Genomic DNA, 22,372 nt, shown 5'->3' on the forward strand with positions numbered 1-22,372 from the left:
TACATATTTTACTGCTTAATATCATGCATCTAGTTGGTAACAGAGGTATGACTAGATTCTAGGTCTTTTATGATTCAATTGCTGTCTTTCCAACTAGATTAGTGTCTCACACTCTCTTAATTCTTTTTTGTGATTTTTTTGTGGAGAGCAATCCATTGATTTTATGCCACATGTCAGTGTCTAATATATTCTGGAAAAGAACTGTTCAAGACAAAAGGGGTCCTGTCTAACCTCTTCTTACCCCAATTGTGCAAGATTATAAGACAAAAACTTTAACAGATCAATAAATAGACTTTCACGTTACCTATCTAAGCCCTTCCAATTTTTTTTATTGTTATTTCTCACCCAAGGATATTATTTTTCCATTGATTTTTAGAGAGAGTGGAAAGGAGGGGGAGAGACGGAGAGAGAAACATCGATGTGAAAGAGACACATCAGTTGGTTGCCTCCTGCGTGCGTCCTGACCAGGGCCGAGGATTGAGCTTGCAACCAATGTATGTGCCCTTGACTGGAATCAAACCTGGGACCCTCCTCAGTCTGTGGGCCAGTGCTCTATCCATTGAGCAAAACTGACTAGGGCAGCCCTTCTAATTTTTTAAGGCTGCAGTGCTAATAATATGTCTAGATTTGAGTTAAGAACCTTAAAGCAGCGATCGCCAACCTTTCGGACCTCATGGACCATCAGTGGTCCACGGACCACCGGTTGGTGACTGCTGCTCCAAAGGTTTCCTTAAACCAGCAGTCGCCAACCTCTTGGACCTCGGACCACCAGTGGTCCGCAGACCACCGGTTGGCGACCGCTGCCTTAAAGCATACTCTGTATGACTGTTTGTATGGTTATATCTTAAGAAAAAAGGTAACTTGATGAGTAAACCTACTTAATGTGACTTAGTTTTTCTCATTAAAACACAATGGAAAACCAAGATTGTCTAGGTTTTTCTCATGTCTGTTTTCTCTCACTCAGTATGTCTGTATATATATTTTTTGTTCTCTGTCTAATACTAATCACTTTATAGCTACAACTTTGCACTTGTGTGTAAAGAAACCATTTCAGAGCCACATCCAGACTTCCATTGATCAGATCACTCACTCCCCAACCAAAACTCTAAACATGCCTTTTAGGTTTCTTGTATTTCCATTACTTATGTGTTAAGCTACCTTAGTGGAAGTGAAACAAAAGTATCTTTATTGACAAGAACAGGCAGCTGTCAGTCAAAAAGTTAGCACTAAAATCAGTAGCCTTTTCTCTTTTTTTCTTCTTCTATCCCCTTTGTCAAGTACTTTTCCCCATTTTCCTTATATTGGTAGATTAGTTCTGATATGGTAAATTTCCTTACAGATGTACATACAATATAAATTCAAGTAATATAGAACTCCCAGGAGGCAATCATGCTAACAGCATATGTCATTTCTAGACATCTTCCTCTATATGATTTATCTTTGTATATTTAAATAATTTTGTGTTATTTAAAAATTATTTCCTTTTTGAAATGTGGCTTCCTCTATATTAATAGTTCTTGTAAGTTGACATAAAATCTATCCAACTGTTCCTCTTTTGATTGACATTTAATATTAACTTTTGGTATTATGAACATTACTGTAAGACTTTTTGGGTGTACCTATGTATATTTTAAAATTCTAAGGGAACACTTTGTCAAAAGGTGTTTGGATTTAGATAGGGAAGGGACAATAAATGGTACTTTTTAACTTGCCAGAGTTTTGAACCAATTGATAAGTTGGATAAAATCACCTGAGTTATAAATGCCACTTATTCAACAAAGTATTGTATTTCCCTTGAAATTACAAGATATGGTGTCCTAGTGAGTTCACTGCATTGGTGCACATTTGGGAAACCATGAGTCTAGTCAATATAAATTTTTAAGATAGAAGTGCATTATCCTCATGATGGAGTGTAGTTAGATTTATTACTGACAGATGCCTGTGCCCCGTCCCTGAAAATTTGATTCATGAGACTCATGCACTTATTATTAAAGTCCCATACTCTGATTAATTCTTATGGTTCCTTTCTCGTCATTAAAAAAGCTGTGGTATTTTTATGGGTTTTTCTTTAGAAGATTCATAGATACAAAAATGATTTTAAGACTAGGCTTGCTGTATTGTGTTCTTATTAGGGAGAAATGAACCTGAATGTAACTTTTGTCACGGAGACCCAGATAAAAACTGCCATAATTGCTCCTGTCGTGAATGTGGTGAAAAACGGGACCCAAGCATGCAGCTTCTTTGTGATGAATGTAACCAGGCCTATCATATTTACTGCCTGAACCCACCTTTGGATAAGGTCCCTGAAGAGGAATGGTATGATTATCAGGGTTTTTTTGTTGTTACCACGTTTAAAATTGAATGTGAAATAGATATTTGAACTGCCAAACATAGATTTCCAAAGATGCATAATGTATATTAAAGTACTTAATGTATTATGGCCTTAATACTTTTATTCAGTTATTACAACAGCTTCTGAACTGGTCTCTAGCTCCATATTTAATGCCTTCAGTCTCTGCTCCAATACAGAGTCTATATTCTAAAGACACATGGCATTTTTAATCACTCTTAGCACACATACAACACTGATGTATTTCCTTTATAGCACTTAGCACTTTTCTGAAATTGATTCATTGTATGGACTAGTTTTCCTTAACTACTACGTATAGACACTTGGATCACAAACATTGCTCTTACTCATCCAAATAGTGCCTGGCATTAGGTTCTTAACAAACCTGATGAAGGAATGGATTCCAGGGGTGACTTTAGGATCATATAATTAGAAAATTGTCTTAGATTACACTATGGAATATATCCACATTGATACTGAGATCCTTCACTTCACCTGGACCTCCTTAACCTTACATCTTTTCTACTTCTCTAAATCATGTTTGGATATTTAATCTCTGAACTTATTTTTTCATCAGACAGATAATGCCTGCTTTAACCATAAGATCTTTGATAAAATTATCATTATGAAGGTTAGCACAACAGGTAATATACATTCTTAACAAATTGATTTTTGGAAGCTTTCTTGATTTCCTAATTAGGAGGGATTTCACTTAATAGTATTTATTGCCTTCTTATACATAATTTTGCCTTGAATTTGTGTATCTCATAGCCTAACTTTGCTCTATAGATAATTATGAAATGGAAAGTATAGACAAATTTAAAATTAATGGGAGTGGCCAGACAATCTTTATTAAGATACTAGAGGCCCAGTACATGACATTCATGCATTGGGGCGGGGGGTCCCTCAGCCCTGCCTGGGCCCTCTCACAGTCCGGGACCCCTCGCTCCTTACTACCCACCTGCAGCACAGGTGGGAGGGGCTCCCTCGGCATTCCCGTTTGAGAGCACACTGACCTCCAGGGGGCAGCTCATTGTTGAGTGTCTGCCCCCTGGTGGTCAGTGCGCATCATAACGACCAGTCATTCCGCCATTTGGTCGATTTGCATATTGGCCTTTTATTGTATAGGATTCCATTCCTTGGTGACACAGAATAGCCCATTTCATGCTATAGATATACTTTGCTTTTTAGAAATGATTTAAGACGGCTTATAATGATATATAGGCATATAGTAGGTCCTCAGGTTATGTCAGAGATCTGTTCCTATGGCGTGACATAACACAATTTTTGCCGTAAGTTGGAACCCACCTACATAAGCACCTACGTCGCTCACATGGAGCACATACACAGCAGTAATGAAGTGAAACAGTAAAAAAAATTTAAAAGAAAGATAACAATTCCTGACCTTTACTTGTGGTAAATAAATAATAAAAAACATAAAGCACATATGTACATACATCAAAATGACGGAATTTTTTTTTATAAATAAATGGGAGATGGCGACATAACCACAAAACGACGTATGTCGAGTTCAGTAACCCGAGGACTGCCTGTACTTTATTTTGTTGTGCTTCACAGATGTCTTTTACACATTGAAGCTAGACACTGCCAGAAAACAGATTATAACTTGATTTATTGCAATACTCACTTTATTGCAGTGGTCTGCCTGTACAGGTTACAGCAGTGTGACCAACTACAAATAAGCTAAAGGACAAACAAGTACAAAGAATTAAAATTGAACTAGGGCTAAGGCTAATATAAACATCCTTAAATACTTGTTATAGTAGACTTTACATTTTTCGCTTGAGAATCCTAATAACCAATTTAGATGGGAGATGTTTGGGTTGCATACATAGTTAAATGTTCAGTCTAGAATCATCTATTATGTGAATAATTTTCATTCTCAGGGTTAGTGATAAGATAATTCCATTTGAATTGGACAGCTGTGTCTGGCTTTTGAATTAAATTTGAGAATTTATGATAGTAAAATATTTTATGTTCTCTAAGAGAGTGACAACTTTTTGTTTTGTTGTTGTTTTGACCAGTCTAAACCATGTAAATATTTTGAAAACTTTAATACTTAAGTGCCAGCTGAAGCTCTATAGTATACACTGATTATAATATCTTAAAACTCATTCTACCCTACAAAGGCCATTATTTTGTTACTAGAGGCCTGCTGCATGGATTCGTGCATGGGTGGGGTCCCTCAGCCTGGCCTGCACCCTCTCCCAGTCTGGGGATCGAGCCAAAACCCAGCAGTCCAACATCCTCCCGAGGGATGTAGCAGTGCCAAAGTGGCAGGTGGCCGGGGATGACCCCAGCCAGGGCCGGGCGCAGCTCCGCTGCCACTCATCCCAGCCCTGCTGCACCTGCTGCTGCTGCCGCCTGGTAGCGCTGCCACGGAGATGGGAGAGGCTCCCACTGTCACAGCTGCACTCACCAGCCATGAGCCCGACTTCTGGCTGAGCAGTGCTCCCACTGTGGGAGCACACTGACCACCAGGGGGCAGCTCTTGCATTGAGCATCTGCCCCCTGGTGGTCAGTGTGCGTCATAGTGACCAGTCATTTGGTCATAATGGCCACTTAGGCTTTTATATATATAGATTGGCTTTAATACGGTATTACCAGAATTCTCTCTCTCTCTCTCTCTCTCTCTCTCTCTCTCTCTCTCTTTTTTTAAGGTATTGTCCTTCCTGTAAAACTGATTCCAGTGAAGTTGTAAAGGCTGGTGAAAAACTTAAGATGAGTAAAAAGAAAGCAAAGATGCCATCAGCTAGTACCGGAAGCCGGAGAGACTGGGGCAGGGTAAAGAAAAAAGTCTCCCTTTTTTTTCCTAGTTATAATATTTATAATAACTATAATGCAAGTTATAATAACAATAGTAGTAATGGTATAAATGGTACTCTAAGTATCAGAAATATTAACAAATATGTTGTTTAATGATATTAATTGTTAATTTATAATTATTACTAGGGGCCCCGTGCGCAATTGGGGCCGGGGAGGGACCGCGGGAGGGCTCCGGGGTGTGTCTGGCCCATCTCACCCAGTCCCCAGCAGCAAGCTGTACCCCAGCAGCAAGCTAACCTACCGGTTGGAGTATCTGCCCCCTGGTGGTCAGTGCATGTCATAGCGACTGGTTGAACGAAAAGTCGGACACTTAGCATATTAGGCTTTTATTATATAGGACTAGAGGCCTGGTGCACAAAAATTTGTGCACTGGGGGGGGTGTCCCTCAGCCCAGCCTGTGCCCTCTCACAGTCTGGAACCCCTCGGGGGATGACTACCTGCTGCCTTAGGCCTGCTCCCCGGGGGATTGGGCCTACGTTGGCAATCAGACATCCCTCTGGCAGCCCTTGGGGGATGTCCACTTGCCAGTGGGGAGCAGACCTAAGCTGCAGTCTGACATCCTTAGCACTGCTGAGGAGGCAGGAGAGGCTCCCACCACCACCGCTGTACTGGCAGCCATCAGCCTGGCTTGTGGCTGAGCAGAGCTCCCCCATGTGGGAGCGCACTGACCACCAGAGGGCAGCTCCTGCATTGAGGGTCTGGCCCCTGGTGGTCAGTGTGTGTCATAGTGACCAGTCATTCCCAGTCTTTCTGCTGTTAGGGTCAGTTTACATATTACCCTTTTACTATATAGGATAGAGGCCTGGTGCATGGATGAGGGCTGGGTGGTTTGCCCTGAAGGGTGTCCCGGATCAGGGTGGGGGTCCTGCTTAGGTGCCTGGCCAGCCTGGGTGAGGGGCTGATGGCTGTTTGCAGGTGGTCACACCCCCTTCAGGGTGGGGGTCCCCAGTGGGGTGCCTGACTAGCCTGGATGAGGGGCTGATGGCTGTTTTCAGGCTGCCCGCACCCCCTTCAGGATGAGGGTCCCCACTGGGGTGCCTGGCCAGCCTGGATGAGGGGCTGAGGGTTTTCAGGCTGGCCAAGCCCGCTGGCGACAGAAGCTCCCAGCCTCTCCTTTTTTCCTTTTTTTCTTTTTTTTTAATCTTTTTTTTAAATTGTTTTATTGCTTAAAGTATTACAAAGAGTATTACATATGTCTCCTTTTTTCCCCCGCCCTTAACAATCCCCCAGCCTCCCCTAACCCCCAGTGTTTTCTTTTTTTTTTTTTTTATTCTGGGATTTATTTACCTTCTATAACTGAAACTTTGTTGCCACTCCAGCTCCGAGGCCACGGCCTGCTGAAAGCAGGTATCTGGGGTTTGTTTAGCTTCTATAATTGCAACTTTGTTGCTTAGAGTGGAGCTCAGAGCCAGACCGCAGCAGGGAGGAAGCTTGGCTTCCTCCATCACTGGAGCAAGCAAGCCTCCTGCTCGCTTCAGCTGCGTGGCTGCCGGCCGCCATCTTTGTTGGCGGTTAATTTGCATATCTCACTGATTAGCCAATGGGAAGCGTAGCAGAGGTATGGTTAATTTCAATCTTTGTCTATTATTAGATAGGATAATTGTCCATTGAACTTAACATGAATTGTTTTATATTGTTAATCATATAGTTGGGTTTATATTCACAAGTATGGGATTTAAGGGCTTTAAGATTTAACATAACTGATTTCTCAAATGGCTGTTCTGTGACTTGTAGGGAATGGCCTGTGTTGGTCGCACTAAAGAATGTACCATTGTTCCTTCTAATCATTATGGACCTATTCCTGGGATTCCAGTTGGATCGACTTGGAGATTTAGAGTTCAGGTATTTTTAAAATTGGCTTAGTGGAAAGGGTAAAATTGGATATAGTTCAAATTGTAAAAACTATCACTGCCTGTTGATTATAAATAGACTAACCTATGTAGTAACATATGGTATTCAGTTGTTAGAATGCAAGGTTTTCTGTTATAATGGGTAGGCTCTTCCCCATAGTTTAGCAGACAGAGAAACATGGATCATGAAATTAGTCAGCCTAATTTTATCATTTCTGCCTAATTTCAGCCTTTTCATCATTTAATTTTACTCTTCTGTTATGTGATGTTAGTTAGCATTATTGGTAAGCTTTCTAAAGAAATTTTCTTGCCAAGAGTTTAATATTTGAAATGTTAACTTTTTTTCTTTAAGTCATGTATGTGGTAAGTTCTCATCTAATGTCATTGAACTTCAAAAAGGCTCACTTTAGGTGTATTCTTTGGGGCTTATCCTCCTGAATGATTGTTAAGGTATTGGTCAGAGGAACTGCCATAAATTCAGGATAAAATTACTTACGATTTCCCCTTGAAGAAGGCTCTGTTGTATTTATTACTGATTTATTGTTTAGAAATTTAATTTTATCATTACAGAAAATTTAAGTTTCCAATTAGGGGATATTAAACTTTAAATAAGAGTAGAGTGGTTTTGTGTGTGTGTGTGTGTGTGTGTGTGTGTGTGTGTATTGATTTGAGAGAGAGATTAGAGATTTGTTGTTATACGTTCATTGGTTGATTTTTGTTTGTACCCTGACCGGGGATTGAACCCACAACTTTGGTGTATTGAGAAGATGCTCTAGCCAACTGAGGGTCCCGGCCAGGGTCTACAGTGGTAACATTTTAAAATTAAAATAGTGTGATACATATACATAGCTTGAAAAGTTAAATACTAGTACATGGCATATTTTAAAAACCCACCCTTGCCAAAACCGGTTTGGCTCAGTGGATAGAGCATCGGCCTGCGGACTCAAAGGTCCCAGGTTCGATTCCGGTCAAGGGCATGTACCTGGGTTGCGGGCACATCCCCAGTAGGAGGTGTGCAGGAGGCAGCTGATTGATGTTTCTCTCTCATTGATGTTTCTAACTCTCTATCTCTCTCCTTTCCTCTCTAAAAAATCAATAAAATATATTTAAAAAAAAAAAAAACCCACCCTTTGTTTGTTCCCATTTTCTATTTGTCAGAGGCAACCACTTTAACATTTTAGTTGTTTTCTTCTGGATTTACCACCTTATTTCTGAATAATGTGTTTAAACTGCTTTTGTCTTCATATATTATTAGTTTTATTAACTTCTATAGAAAATGAATAGTTAAACACACTTTATCCTCCCATCCATGCAGTGGTTTAAATAATTTTGGCTAAATCAGTATTCAAGGTTTATATTATTATGACTTTGGATATGTAAATACAGTAAAAATATTATAAATAAATACAGTATCATAAAATATAAATACAATAAAAAACACTTTTTTATTGATTTTTTTTTTTTTTTTTTTACAGAGAGGAAGGGAGAGGGATAGAGAGTTAGAAACATCAATGAGAGAGAAACATCCATCAGCTGCCTCCTGCACACCCCCTACTGGGGATGTGCCTGCAACCAAGGTACATGCCCTTGACCGGAATCGAACCCGGGACCCTTCAGGCCGCAGGCCGACGCTCTATCCACTGAGCCAAATCGGTTAGGGCTATTTTAATTTTTTTAAAAAAATATTTCAATTGATTTTAGAGAGGAAGAGAGAGATAGAAACATCAATGATGAGAGAGAATCATTGATTGGCTGCCTCCTGCACACTCTCTACTGAGGATCGAGCCCGCAACCTGGGCATGTGCCCTTGACCGGAATGGAACCCAGAACCCTTGAGTCCACAGGCCATTGCTCTATCCACTGAGCCAAACTGGCCAGGGCTGTATTTTTAATTGTCTTTTATTTTGCTTTGATTTTGTGTGTGTATATCTGTCACTAATTCATTTCTGAATTCTAAAAGCCCCATTAATAAGGTCTAAGATGATTTTGAGGTTGTTGGTCTGAGCAACTAAAAGGATGAATTTGCCATGTAGGAAATTGGGGAAGATTCAGAATAGATGTATTTTCTTAGGGTTGGTGAGGTTGGGAATCAGGTGATCCTATCTTCTGAAGTACCTGGTGTTTCCAAGGACTAATTCCAGGTTCTGTTGCCCATACCAGCTTCTCATGGCTGGTATATGCCTCTTTCCCTAGCCCACTATTCAGGCATGGGTTTTAGCTTCTTTTCCTCTGCTAAGAACAATTGTATGTTAAGCAGATGAGTTATAGTGCTTCTCTGAGGGAGTTTGAAATACACAAAGACGTGACTCGGTTTAGTGAGACAGATGTGAATGTAAATGGAAAAAATAGTAGGCTTTTGAAGAAGTAGAATAGCATGAGTAAACTAAGAAAATGGGTAGTATGTTTGAATAACATTGAGTAGTTTTGGTTCAAACACAGAGGCTCCATGAAGGAGAAGCTGGTGATAAGGAGATAGGAGTCAGATTGAGAGAGGACAATGTGTAATACTTAACTTGGGCTCTATAGACTGACTATTAGACCATTTAATATATTTTAAGCAGATTTTCTTCTTAAAAGGATCATTCTGTTTGTGGTGGGTAGAATGGGTTTGAAGGAACAAAACTGGAGGCCGTGAAACAGGGTCTAGTTTAAGCATTAACAACTCAAACTAATATAACCATGAAAGGAGAAAAAGATAGATTTGGGAGATCAAATCAGCAGTATTTGTGACCAAATAAATGGGTTTGAACAATAATGGAGAAGATTGAGGCTAAAATGACCTCTGCCTTTCTGACATGGCTAGGGAACAGTGGCATAATCAAAAATGAAAAATAAGGGAAGAGATCTGTAGCACTGATAGAAAGTTCTTGTTTACCCCAGTTGAGCTATTATTAGCAATAGACAAAAAAAGATTACTTAATGATTATTTTGAAACTCAGAATTCTAAGCTTGAGCACTTTTAGGAATCATTGAGCAAAAAGTAGAACTCTGAGTGACAATGCAGTTCTTAATTGGAGGCTTTTTGGGTCAAAAGGTATATGTGAAAGCATTTTGTAAATGTAACAGTTAATTAACTGTTCAAAGGTATTTTGAGACTCTGTTTATTTTATAGGTGAGTGAAGCAGGTGTACATAGGCCCCATGTTGGTGGAATTCATGGTCGAAGTAATGATGGAGCTTATTCTCTTGTCCTGGCTGGTGGATTTGCAGATGAAGTAGTAAGTCATGATACAACCTTGTACTTTATTTAGAATCTGTTTTAATCATTCAGTAAAATTCAGAAGTTATGTCTAGAGTATATCAAATCCTACCTCTTTTTAATTTAATATTTATGTTGAAGTTCTATACAGGTTACAGGGTAAATCAATTGACAGTATTTAATCTTTGTATTGTTTTGATATATAATCAGTTACCATATATAGTTAACTGGTTATTGCAGTGAAAATACATTCCCTGTAGATCTCATTTTTTAAATTAAACTTGTAATTTTGGGATAACTGTAGATTGACATGTAGTATTAGAAATAGTATAAATATCTTTGTGCTCTTTACCCATTTTCCCTCAATGGCACATTTTACAAAATTATAAAACAATGTCACAACCAGGATATTGGCATGATACATTCAGAATACAACATTATTTTCCTTACCACAAGTATCCCTCTTGTTGCCCTTTTATAGACACACATACTAGATCTATTCCCCCAACCTCTGATATCCACTAATCTGTTCTTCATTTCTAAAATTTTTTCACTTCAAAAATCTTTATAAGTGGAATCATGTAGTATGTAACCTTTGGAAATGGCTTTTTTTGCTCAGCATAATTCTCAAACTATGGCATGTATCAATACTTCATTCGTTTTATTGCTGAGTAGTAGTCCATGATACAGGTGTACCACAGTTTGTTTAACCATTCACCTCTAGAAGAACATCTATTTACCTATTTACCATTTATTTATTATGAATAAAACTCTAACATTTGTGTACGGTTTTTGTTGTTGTTTTGCTGATTAAGTCTCCAATTATCTGGGATAAATGCTCAGAAGTACAGTTGCTGGGTTGTATGGTAGTTGACATGCATATTTTGAAGTTATATCTTTAAGTATTTTTTAGAAATATAAAGAATGTTATATAGCTTATTAAAATCAGCACTTAGTTTTTTGTGTTTTTTTTTAAGACTCTGTAAGAAAACAAACCAACTAAAGTGGAATCTCTTCAACATATGTTTTTAGCAATTAGTAAGTTTTTTTGATCTGGGCTCTGACCTTTGTGTGTGAGACCTTGGCCAGATTATTTAACTCCACTAAACTTCAGTTTCCCCAGGTGTAAAATAGAAAAAATAATAGCATAATTTTATGTCAGAAAGTATTGATTTTTGAATGAAGTAATTTATGTTGTCCTGGGCATATAATAAGGATGCAGACAGTTCTGTGATTTGGATCAGAGCTTATCTTAAATATATGAAACATATAAACCTGTAATTGTAAAACTAAAAATGCGTACCCAGTAATAGTTAGATGGGTGTTATCACTTCCTGTTTTCCCATCTTTTGAATATATTTACTAGTTAAACATTAAACATTTGTGGAGAAAAAGTGCTAAAGAAGTGTCTTATGCCATTGATTCTAAGTTTATTAAATAATGCAAAGAATAATTTATTTAGGCTTAGAGATTGCCAACTAAGATGTCTCTGGAGATGTTATATTTTGTAAGCATTTCCAATCTTTTGATCTTTTATTGTAGGCAAATCATATCTACAGAAGTAATAAATACATAAATATCCTCCTCCTATATAATAAAAGGCTAATATACAAATCGACCGAACAGCAGAACAGCCGGTCGCAATGACATGCACTGACCACCAGGGGGCAGATGCTCAATGCAGGAGCTGCCCCCTGGTGGTCAGTGCGCTCCCACAGGGGGAGCACCGCTCACAGCTGGTGAGAACAGTGGCAGTGGCGGGAGCCTCTCCCACCTCTGCCGCAGCGCTAAGGATGTCTGACTGACTGCTTAGGCCCGTGGGGAGTGGGCCTAAGACAGCAGTCGGACATCCCCCAAGGGCTCCTGGACTGCAAGGGGGCGCAGGCCAGGCTGAGGGAGACACACACACACACACACACACACACACACACACTGCACAAATGTCATGCACTGGGCCTGTAGTATAATAAATAATAAATACATAATAAATGTGTTATGGAGAATTTTTAAAATGGTACTCCAAGCTAATATTGATAAGTTTATTTTAACAACACTAAGTTAAATGAAATAATATTCCCAACCCGTAAGAGCTAATTTTGTAACATTTTATAGATTATTTGATCATATATATATATATACATATATATATATTTATATTATGAGAATCGCCCTGTTTGGAGGTGTGTAACTTTAAAAAGAGATTTTTAGATTAAGTATATACTTAAAAGTATACTATACATAAGATTGCATTTGAATTGGGCCTTATTTTGGTAGATACCTTGGCAGACCATGTCAATTTACAACATCCCAACCAGTGTTCTGACTTTGAAATGAGAATTGATGAAATTACACTTGGGTTTAGGTGTCTTAATGATGAAGAAATCTTCTTCTACAGGACCGAGGTGATGAATTCACATACACTGGGAGTGGTGGTAAAAACCTGGCTGGTAATAAAAGAATTGGTTCACCATCAGCTGATCAGACATTAACAAACATGAACAGGTACTCTTTATTGTTAGAGTTTGTAAAGACTATTTAGAATATGGGCTTTGTATAAATGTTTGATTATAGGACTATAATTTATAACTTAGACTGTAGAGGAGAATCGTACATTGAAAGTTAAAGATCTAAAATTAAAATCCCATTACCTAATTATATAATTGTTCTCAAATCCGAACTTATTTCTTGAAATTATTATTTTTAAAATGACATTTTCCAATTTTAATAGCTGTACTTTGCATTTGAAAACATGTTGAATCCTTTGAAAGAAAGAAGACTATATAACTTAAATAAAATCAAGGACAAGGTGGCTTATCTACTACCCCACAGGTCAGAGTTATGTTCTATGAACACAGATTTATCTTTCTTTTTTTTAAGCTTGTTAAGTTGATTATTAGAGAGGGAGAGACAGAAACATTGATGCCTTCTGCATGCCCTCTACCTGGGATCGAGCCCGCAGCCCTTTGGTGCATGAGTTGACACCCAACCAACTGAGCCACACTGGCCAGGGCCACAGATGTTTATTTTTAAATATATTTTATTGATTTTTTTACAGAGAGGAAGGGAGAGGGAGAAGGATAGAGAGTTAGAAACATCAATGAGAGAGAAACATCGATCAGCTGCCTCCTGCACACTCCCTGCTAGGGATGTGCCTGCAACCCAGGTACATGCCCTTGACTGGAATTGAAACTGGGACCCTTCAGTCTGCAGGCCAACGCTCTATCCACTGAGCCAAACCGGGTAGGGCAAGGGCCACAGATTTATCTTGCGCTTTTTTCCCCACACACACACATTTAAAGTGACAAAGTTTTTTTTAGAAGAGACACTAATGTGGGACAGGGAGCCACACTTATGCACTTAAATAACACATCATATAGCTTAATCAGAATTACACTCAGGGTGTTTTTAGGATTTATAATAAGATTCTTTAAATGTTAGGAGAATGTTTATTTAGTGACAAAAGTGATCTTTTTAAACTAAATGCTTGTAAGGTATTACAAAAAAGCCACCTTGTGTTGTCCTTGATTTTATAAAAATATTAATGACATTCTAGCTTCCATGGGAACAGAAAATGTAGTAACTTCAAAATGTTTTCTTTCATAAGTGCATGCTAATATGAGTAATAATAAATTTAGTAACCCAAACCATGATACAGCAACAGCTACATTATAACTTGTCATGCTGATAATTTGTCATCATTTCATAAAGTTTAAATTTTTTATATTATATTAATAAGGGTATTTTGTGGGTTGTTAAGTAAAAGTGAGTATTTTTCGCTTTCTTGAATCTAAATCACTCGGTTTTATATAGTGTACCCATAATTTCTGATTACTGTGTGCAGTAAAGAATATACCAGTATGATTTCAAGACTTTGTTGCATACCAGGTTATATAGATTCTATTTTCATGTCTTCCTTCTATATTATTTCTGGCAGTAGGATTATTTTACTGAACCAGCAGAGGAGACAGATCAGATTTGCTGGTGCAACATTCCTGAGGCAGGAATCCAGTCCCTAGCTAGTCTTCTAGCAATATAGCAGCTCTTTAGGGGGAGTGATCTTAAAAGTAGTTAGATTTTATGTGTTTTTGTCAATGAAAATGTATCTGAAATTTGAAAAAGGCTATTCCAGTTGTCAGATCTAAAAATTATATTTTTCCCTGTAATGATAGATTATTTTGTTTGAATGAGATTTCTTTCATAACTACCTGCACTTGAAATGTACACAGTAGATTCTTTTAAGCTTTTGAAGAATCTAATAAGTATACCCTGTTTACCATGTTTATAATCTTGTTACCAAATGATTGACAAGTAGTAAAAATGTTTTAAAAGGAAGGTAGTGAAAATGAAATATTAGCTCAAAACACTTTAGGATTGATATATCATAGAAACTCTAATATCCATTCAGTTAATTAGCTCTGAGTATGCCTTGTGATTCATTGTGAAGACCTCTTAGGCAAAGGTACCTGTATGTTTTGTGAGCATGAAAACTAGGTGAAAGGCCTTTAGCTCTGACCTACAGTATACTCTTTCCTGAGTAGTATATAGTCCAATTCATTTTTGTTTCTCTGCTAAGAGGTACTTTGATACCTGCTTTTCAGAAGTTTGTTCCTATTTCTTCTAAACTCTTGCTCTTTATGAAACTGAAAGGATGGGGATAGCAAGGTAACCAGGCCATCCTTTGTCAGGTTAGTTAGAGACAACCAATTGAGCTGTGGATAGAGTAATGGAAGAGCCTTGTTTTAGCTAGTTTCATCGTCTTGGACTCTTTTCAATAACTTGAACAGCCTGGCACTTAAGTTAAGCTAGAAGTGAGTTAATGCCAGCTAGTGGTGGCAGTCATTATGACTGAAGGAACCTGTGAGCACCAAAGCATTGCACTCATTAACATGAAGATAGTAGTTATCTTTATGTTAGCTCTTTAAGAAGATGAAGTATGTATTGAGATAGATAGTCCATAAAGATGTAATACTATACCTAGAGTCGTTGCCTGTGTTTTCCTCTACCTCCCAGAGGAAATGTATCTCCCTTTAAGATAAAAAACATAATAAGCTTTAACTCTTTGGCCATATCTATAAAAGTGGTTTTTGTTTGTTTAAGAAACACTTTCTTAAGTTCATTTACTTTAACAATATAACTATGATCAAGATATTGTTTTAGTTTTTTTTTATTCAAGATATATTTTAGTAGAAAAAAACAAAGAGGACATCTGTAATACTTTCAACAATAAAGATACATTTTTTTAAATGCTATTTTAGTAGATTGTCATTTAGTCTTAAGACCTATTTTTTGAGCCTGCACAGAGAACTATACCCTGAACATGTATTTTGTATCACCAGATTGTATATGTATGTATTCTTTTAATACAGTGGGGCCTTGACTTACGAGTGTCCCCCCTAACGAGTTTTTCGAGATACGAGCCGTCTCTCGGCCGATTTTTTGCTTTGAGTTGCGAGCTAAAATTCGGGTTACAAACCAGCTTCAGATACCCCACCGCTAGTTGGCGCAGCGAGCGTCACAGTGAACGCCACAACATCAGCCCAGCATCACGTGTTTCACTCGTTCACTTTTGATTTGACATACGAGTAATTTGAGTTACGAGCTCCGTCACGAAACGAATTAAACTCGTAAGTCAAGGCCCCACTGTATATAAAAATATATATATTTATTTACATATGTATATTTATACATATATATTTAATATATTGATTTCAGAGAGGAATGGGGAAGGAGAGAGATATAGAAACATTAATGATGAGAGAGAACCCACAGCCTGGGCCTGGGCCTCACCTGGGAATTGAACCATGTGTGACCTCCTGGTTTATAAGTTGACTCTATCACTGAGCCACGCCAGTCAGGCTATGTGTATGTATTTTTGACCTGATGTGTTCTCAGTGGTTTTTTTTTCACCTAAGTTAGAAAGTAGGTGTCTTGGAGAAAAAAAAATGCTAATTTTACATAGATTCTAGTTTGGTCTTTTTTTTTGGCAGGACTAAGTTCTCCCAAGAAAGATTAACATCTAGTAACCTTACTGATTAATTATAATGGAGTACGCATACTTAGGAAGCTTAAGCTAAATCAGGTGCTGCTTCCAGCTTAGTGTTCCTGCTTATTCGTTTGTCATCAGTAAAATGCACTGATCTTGAGCAGCCAGACGTCTTTATTATGAGTTAGCACAGACATTTGAATGCTTCAGTTTTATTTAAACTTATCTTTTTACTGGAGGTTTTTAAAGGATATTTTCGTATTGAACTTGTTCTTAATATTTTCTAAACTTTAAGGAATCTCTGTTGTCTGGAAAGTGGAGCTAGAGAGGTCATTTGTACCTTGCTGACAAATGTATTTTTCTGGGTTTCTTTCTACGTTATTTCAGCGATTTACTTCACTCCCATATCAAAAATAACTATTACAACAATCACTTGCTTTAGTTTTCCAACTTTTCCCTTCCCTCAACAAACGTTATTTAAAGAAAATTCCATGTATTTCTAGTTGTTTTCTATTATACGTGGCACAGATGTTATTACTTTCAGAAGAACCCTACAGGCTATCTGAGAACCAATCCCCTGGCTTGGGGATGACATCAGAAAACTGATTTGTCTTCTCTGCTGGTGGGGGAAAGCATAATCCTATTATCTGGAATAATATGGAAAGAATCATAGAATCTTAACCATCAGGTAAGGCATAATTCACCTTTTAATTGAGCTACTGATGTGATTATATACTTGGAGAAAGATTACTTGGTATAAAGACTTTGCTTTATTTTTTAGGGCATTGGCCCTAAACTGTGATGCTCCATTGGATGATAAAGTTGGAGCAGAATCTCGGAATTGGAGAGCTGGTAAGCCAGTCAGAGTGATACGCAGTTTTAAAGGGAGGAAGATCAGCAAATATGCTCCTGAAGAAGGCAACAGATATGATGGCATTTATAAGGTGCTCTATCTGGCATGACCTCTTGTTAGTCATTCTTCCTGGGCTTTTAGGACAGAGTTACCACAGGGAACTACTCTACTGTGGGTGGGCTGGAGGAAACAGTAGACTATCTTAGTTGGTATTTCTACTTTTTCTGGATATATAGCAGATACACAAAGTGACCTTAATTTTGATACTTTTCTTTTAAGACTAATTTCAAGACCATAAGGGCAGAGCTATATTTGGGGTTAAGCTTTTTATAAGTATATTCTCTATGATAAAACCATTTAAATAACTTGGCCATTGTAGATCTTGATTCTTATGTAGCTTTCAGAATGAGTTTAATTGTAATCGATTTTCAAGCAGCACAGTATAATTTTTAAATAGGTTGTATTCTTTGTTTAAACAAATAGAGGCATTTACTGTCACCATTTCTATTTACCGTTATGCAAAATTCTATTAATGAGCATAATCTTGTTAGTATTTCAAATTTATAGCAATCTGTACTTATAAAGGAACTATCTTAATAAGAAATAAGGTCAAAATAATAATTTGAATATTCTTTATTTGCTACTACAGCAAAAGAAGTACCTTTTGAAGTTGCATTTAGTTTTGGCTAGTTTAAATCACTAATAGGATGACATTATGAATAAGTTTACACTTTAAATCTGAAACTAGTACTGAAATATTATGATTTAGGTGGTGAAATACTGGCCAGAGAAATCAACAAGCCATGGATTCTTGGTTTGGCGTTATCTTTTAAGAAGAGATGATGATGAACCTGCTCCTTGGACCTCAGAAGGAATAGAACGGTCAAGGAGATTATGCCTACGTTTACAGGTTAGGTTACATTTGTCTAGGCTACTTGTATAGTCATAAAAATGTACACCTCTACTATAGACATACCTTAACACTGGATATAACCCACAGCAGTTTATCAGTGATGGTAAGGTGTAAGAATGAGATCATGCAAGTATACAGAAGGAAAAGCAGTAAAAGGTAGCATCCTAGATTCGAACTGCCCTCAGACCAAGAACTGTGCTTGGGAAAAGTTGGGCTGGTCAATGAAAAGTAAAGTATTTCCAATTCAATATGGAATTGACTTGAAGTATGAGGGAAAGGGACACATAAACTTTAAGTATAGGAAGCCATGAGAAGGGATGTGTATCCTAGATGGCACAGGGGGTGTGTCTGGTAAGGGAAAGGGGGAGGTGGCTTGTTAGAGTGGTCTGCTTCCTACCCTTCTCACTTTTCCTCACCCCTTTTCTCTCTTCCCCCTCAAAGCTGCTTCCCTGCCCTGTCACCACCTTTAGTGTTATGTTTTTTTTCCCCTTTGCCCATGTCAGCTGTTAACTCATATAAGACTTCGTTGGTTTTGTGTGCATAGTGGATGATATGGCTACATTCCCCCTGCACTGCCTAGACTTTGTCCCTGACACTGACTTCAGAGCATGGTTTGAGTTCATCCGCCATCATTCCCCATTGTTGTGCTTTCCGTAAAGACTACCAGCTTTATCATTTTCCCTGGCTCTGCCCACACTGCATGTGTAGGGGCTGAACTATGGGCAAGTGTCTGACCACCCAGGCAGGTGAGTGTGTGTCATTTAGTGCAAATCTGTATCTGTTTTTGTTTTCTTTTTAAAATCATAGAATTCATTATTTAAGTGAGACTCATCATCAGCTGCTAAAATAACTGCCAATATACAGTTGACCCTTGAACAATATAAGGGTTAGGGGCATCAACCCCTGCTCAGTCAAAAAGCCATGTATAACATTTGATTCCACAAAAACTTAAGTACTAATAACCTACTATTGACCAGAAGCCTTACTGGAATTGACTTGAAGTATGAGGGAATTGACTTGAAGCCTTACTGATAACATAGGCCAGTGGTCGGCAAACCGCGGCTTGCAAGCCACATGCGGCTCTTTGGCCCCTTGAGTGTGGCTCTTCGACAAAATACCATGTGCGGGCACACACGTACAGGGAACGTTGTGGAGTGAAAGAAGATGTAGTGTCGAGGATTGAGAAAGGTATGTTGAGATGGTTTGGACACAGAGACGATGAACGAATGGAGATAGACGAAATAAGTATAGAAGACGAGTGTGGATGGGAGAGTTGGAAGGGGTGGACCTCAGCGAACGTACCTCAATCAGATTGAGGACGTTTTTAGCAAAGACCAGCTTAGGAGTACCCTAATTAAGTTAATAACAATGTACCTACCTATATAGTTTAAGTTTAAAAAATTTGGCTCTCAAAAGAAATGTCAATCGTTGTACTGTTGATATTTGGCTCTGTTGACTTATGAGTTTGCCGACCACTGACATAGACTATTAGCACATATTTTGTTTGTTATATGTATTATCTATAATAATAAAAACATATGCTAATTAGACCGGACAGCCAAACAGCCGAACGACCGTCCAGGTGATCTTCCGGACAAAGCCAGGGCTGCAAGGGCCAAGCCCCTCGCATGACTTTCGTGCATCGGGCCTCTAGTATACTATATTAAACTAGAAAAAAGAAAATGTTATTAAGGAAAATCTGAAGAAGAGAAAATACATTTACAATACTGTATTTAATGATACTATAGATTTACATCATCTGTTTATAAGATGAATTATCTGTCAGTACCTACATCAGTATTGTCTTATATCAGCGGTTCTCAACCTGGGGGTCGAACGACCCTTTCACAGGGGTCGCCTAAATACATCCTGCATATCAGATATTTACATTATGGTTCATAACAGTAGCAAAATTACAGTTATGAAGTAGCAACGAAAATAATTTTATGGTTGGGGGTCACCACAACATAAGGAACTGTATTAAAGGGTCACAGCATTAGGAAGGTTGAGAACCACTGTCTTACATGATATAAGACAATATGTGTTACTAACAGTAGAGATGAAACATAAAAAGATAATGTGAAAAAGAAATTTGTATCTATTTAGAGATATAACAATTTGTGTAATAAAATGTCCAAAAAATTTTCCAGTATATTTATTGAAAAGAATTTACATATAAGTGAGCCCCCACACAAACCAAACCTGGGCTGTTCAAGGGTCAACTCTAATTTTTTTTGTAACTGATATTTAAAAAAATCTTTTGTATTTTTAAAAGACTTTCTCAGATCCATTGTTCATCAAAGAATGTTTTAAATAGTTTAGACATGAAACTGTGAGTGGAAGCATATAAGCCTATCTACTATGATGAGTTAATGTATCATTGATGAGGCTTGAAACATATTGAGCTTTAAACATGAGTGTTATCACAAAGCATGTCCCAAACAAACAAAAAACTTAGCCAGTAAAATACAAGCATAATAGGTAGAATTTATTTCTTAAAGTTTGATCTTTGGCTGATAAAGAATTCAATGATTTAGTGGTATGAAGTCTTCTAAAAGCTTTTATTCCCCCTTCCCTAATTTTGAGAGAGAAGAAATTTGGCCCTTAATGTTTTGGTGGATTTTTGTTTTGTTTTTTAGATTGGCCCCACAATTTAGTGTAATCCCATCTATGTGAGTACCATCTATTGTGCTCTGCGGTTGATCTTCACATATCTTCATATCAAGATTCCACTTTTCTTTCTTCCTCAAAATTTTCAAGCCACCTAGTCATAGCTCCTGTAAACTCTCTCCTGTTTTGGATCTGAAACTAAGATCACTGTATTATCAAATGGAATTTCTTAACAATCAAAACTACATGGTTTTACACTGAATTGGGGATTTTAATGTCTTCTGTCCTTTAATTTTGTTTCTTTTAAATGTCTGTTTCCTTTATATAAAGTTGTTCAGCTAGGGAAAGTATAGACTCCTCCTCTCTCCCTTTTTAAATTTCTCACCAGGACCTAGAATTCCCCTTCTCTGTGAAGCTTAAGTCTACATTGTACTTTTTCCCCCCATCAGTATCCAGTAGGTTACCCTTCGGATAAGGAAGGGAAGAAGACTAAAGGACAGTCAAAGAAGGCAGGGGAAACCTCAAAAAGGCCAGCTCCAGATGATGGTAGGTAATGATTACAGAAAATAGATCCTAATACAGTTTCTAATAAAGAGAAACATAAAGAGACTAAATTGAGAAACTTGTAAGAAATTAAAAGCAAAGTGAAGAGGGGTGGTGGCAGAGCAGTGGGGGGTGGGGGGGTACTTTTATTGTATTTTGGTAGTGTCACAACCAAAACAGCAGCAAATACAGTATCCTACACTCCAGGGGAAGTTAGATGCTGCTTTATGCAGGTTATCTTTGTGCTAAACTTTACTGGTGCCAGTTAACTAATGTTTCATAGTTCTGCTTAGAACCACTTATAAGTCTACTGATATATTTCTAAATTAATCTAGATGCTTGTGAAAGTACCTCCAAGGTGTTCAAAGCAGATTCAGCAGAAGCAGTTGAGGCTTTCCAACTAACCCCTGAACAACAGCATCTAATCAGAGAAGATCATCAAAACCAGAAGCTATGGGATGAAGTGCTTGCATATCTTGTGGAAGGACCAGTATGTAAAGATTTTTTAAAAATTATAATTACATGCCTTTAATTTATTTTTCAACTTTATTTTTAAGTATAGTTGACATACAATATTATATTAGTGTCAGGTGTACAACATAGTGATTAGACACTTATATACTTTACGAGAGGTCTGGTGCACAAAATTCATGCATGGCGGGGGAGGGGGGTGTTAGCCCGGCCTGCACCCTCTCCAATCTGGGACCCCTGTGGGATCGGGCCTAAACCGGCAGTCGGATATCCCTCTCGCAATCCAGGACCACTAGCTCCTAACCATTCTGCCTTCTTGTGGTAGGATCTTACTTGCTTGGGTCAGATGATTGCGATGTAGCTTCTAGTGATTACTTTGGACATTTATGTACTGTTATTGATTTATTGCCCTGGGCAGTTTGCATGCCTATTTTCTTCCGATAATCCAGAAACACATTTATTAAGCCGGAAAAATCAGGTGTTGGCCATGGTGACTTTTAAATAAATGTACATATAATATATACATTTATATCCAAACACCTTCCCAAGGTCCTACATGACCTGTCATCTCTACCTACTTCTGCAGTCTCCTCTTGCTGCTCTCTCAGGCCCAACTTGCTTTGGCTACACTGATGTCTGTTATTTAACACACTCAGCCCATTCTGGCTACTAGACCTTTACATGCTGAAATTCTCTTCTCTACATCTTCCTGTGGCTCCTTCATATTCTGTCTCTGCAATAGTATTACACTCCT

The 22,372-nt window shown here is 38.0% G+C and overlaps 1 protein-coding gene across 1 annotated transcript in view; it reads left to right on the forward strand.

The window, feature by feature from the left end:
- The window catches only part of UHRF2 (ubiquitin like with PHD and ring finger domains 2), a 58,440-nt gene that overhangs the window by 31,600 nt on the left and 4,468 nt on the right, over positions 1-22,372 (forward strand). Inside the window, 9 exon segments of the mRNA XM_006104019.3 lie at positions 2,133-2,316; positions 5,032-5,155; positions 6,932-7,039; positions 10,160-10,264; positions 12,641-12,747; positions 17,010-17,172; positions 17,851-17,991; positions 21,054-21,150; positions 21,483-21,637. Coding sequence (XP_006104081.1) covers positions 2,133-2,316; positions 5,032-5,155; positions 6,932-7,039; positions 10,160-10,264; positions 12,641-12,747; positions 17,010-17,172; positions 17,851-17,991; positions 21,054-21,150; positions 21,483-21,637 — 1,184 coding nt within the window.

The sequence above is a fragment of the Myotis lucifugus genome, unplaced genomic scaffold (genome assembly GCF_000147115.1).
Source record: "Myotis lucifugus unplaced genomic scaffold, Myoluc2.0 scaffold_533, whole genome shotgun sequence".
NCBI lineage: Eukaryota > Metazoa > Chordata > Mammalia > Chiroptera > Vespertilionidae > Myotis > Myotis lucifugus.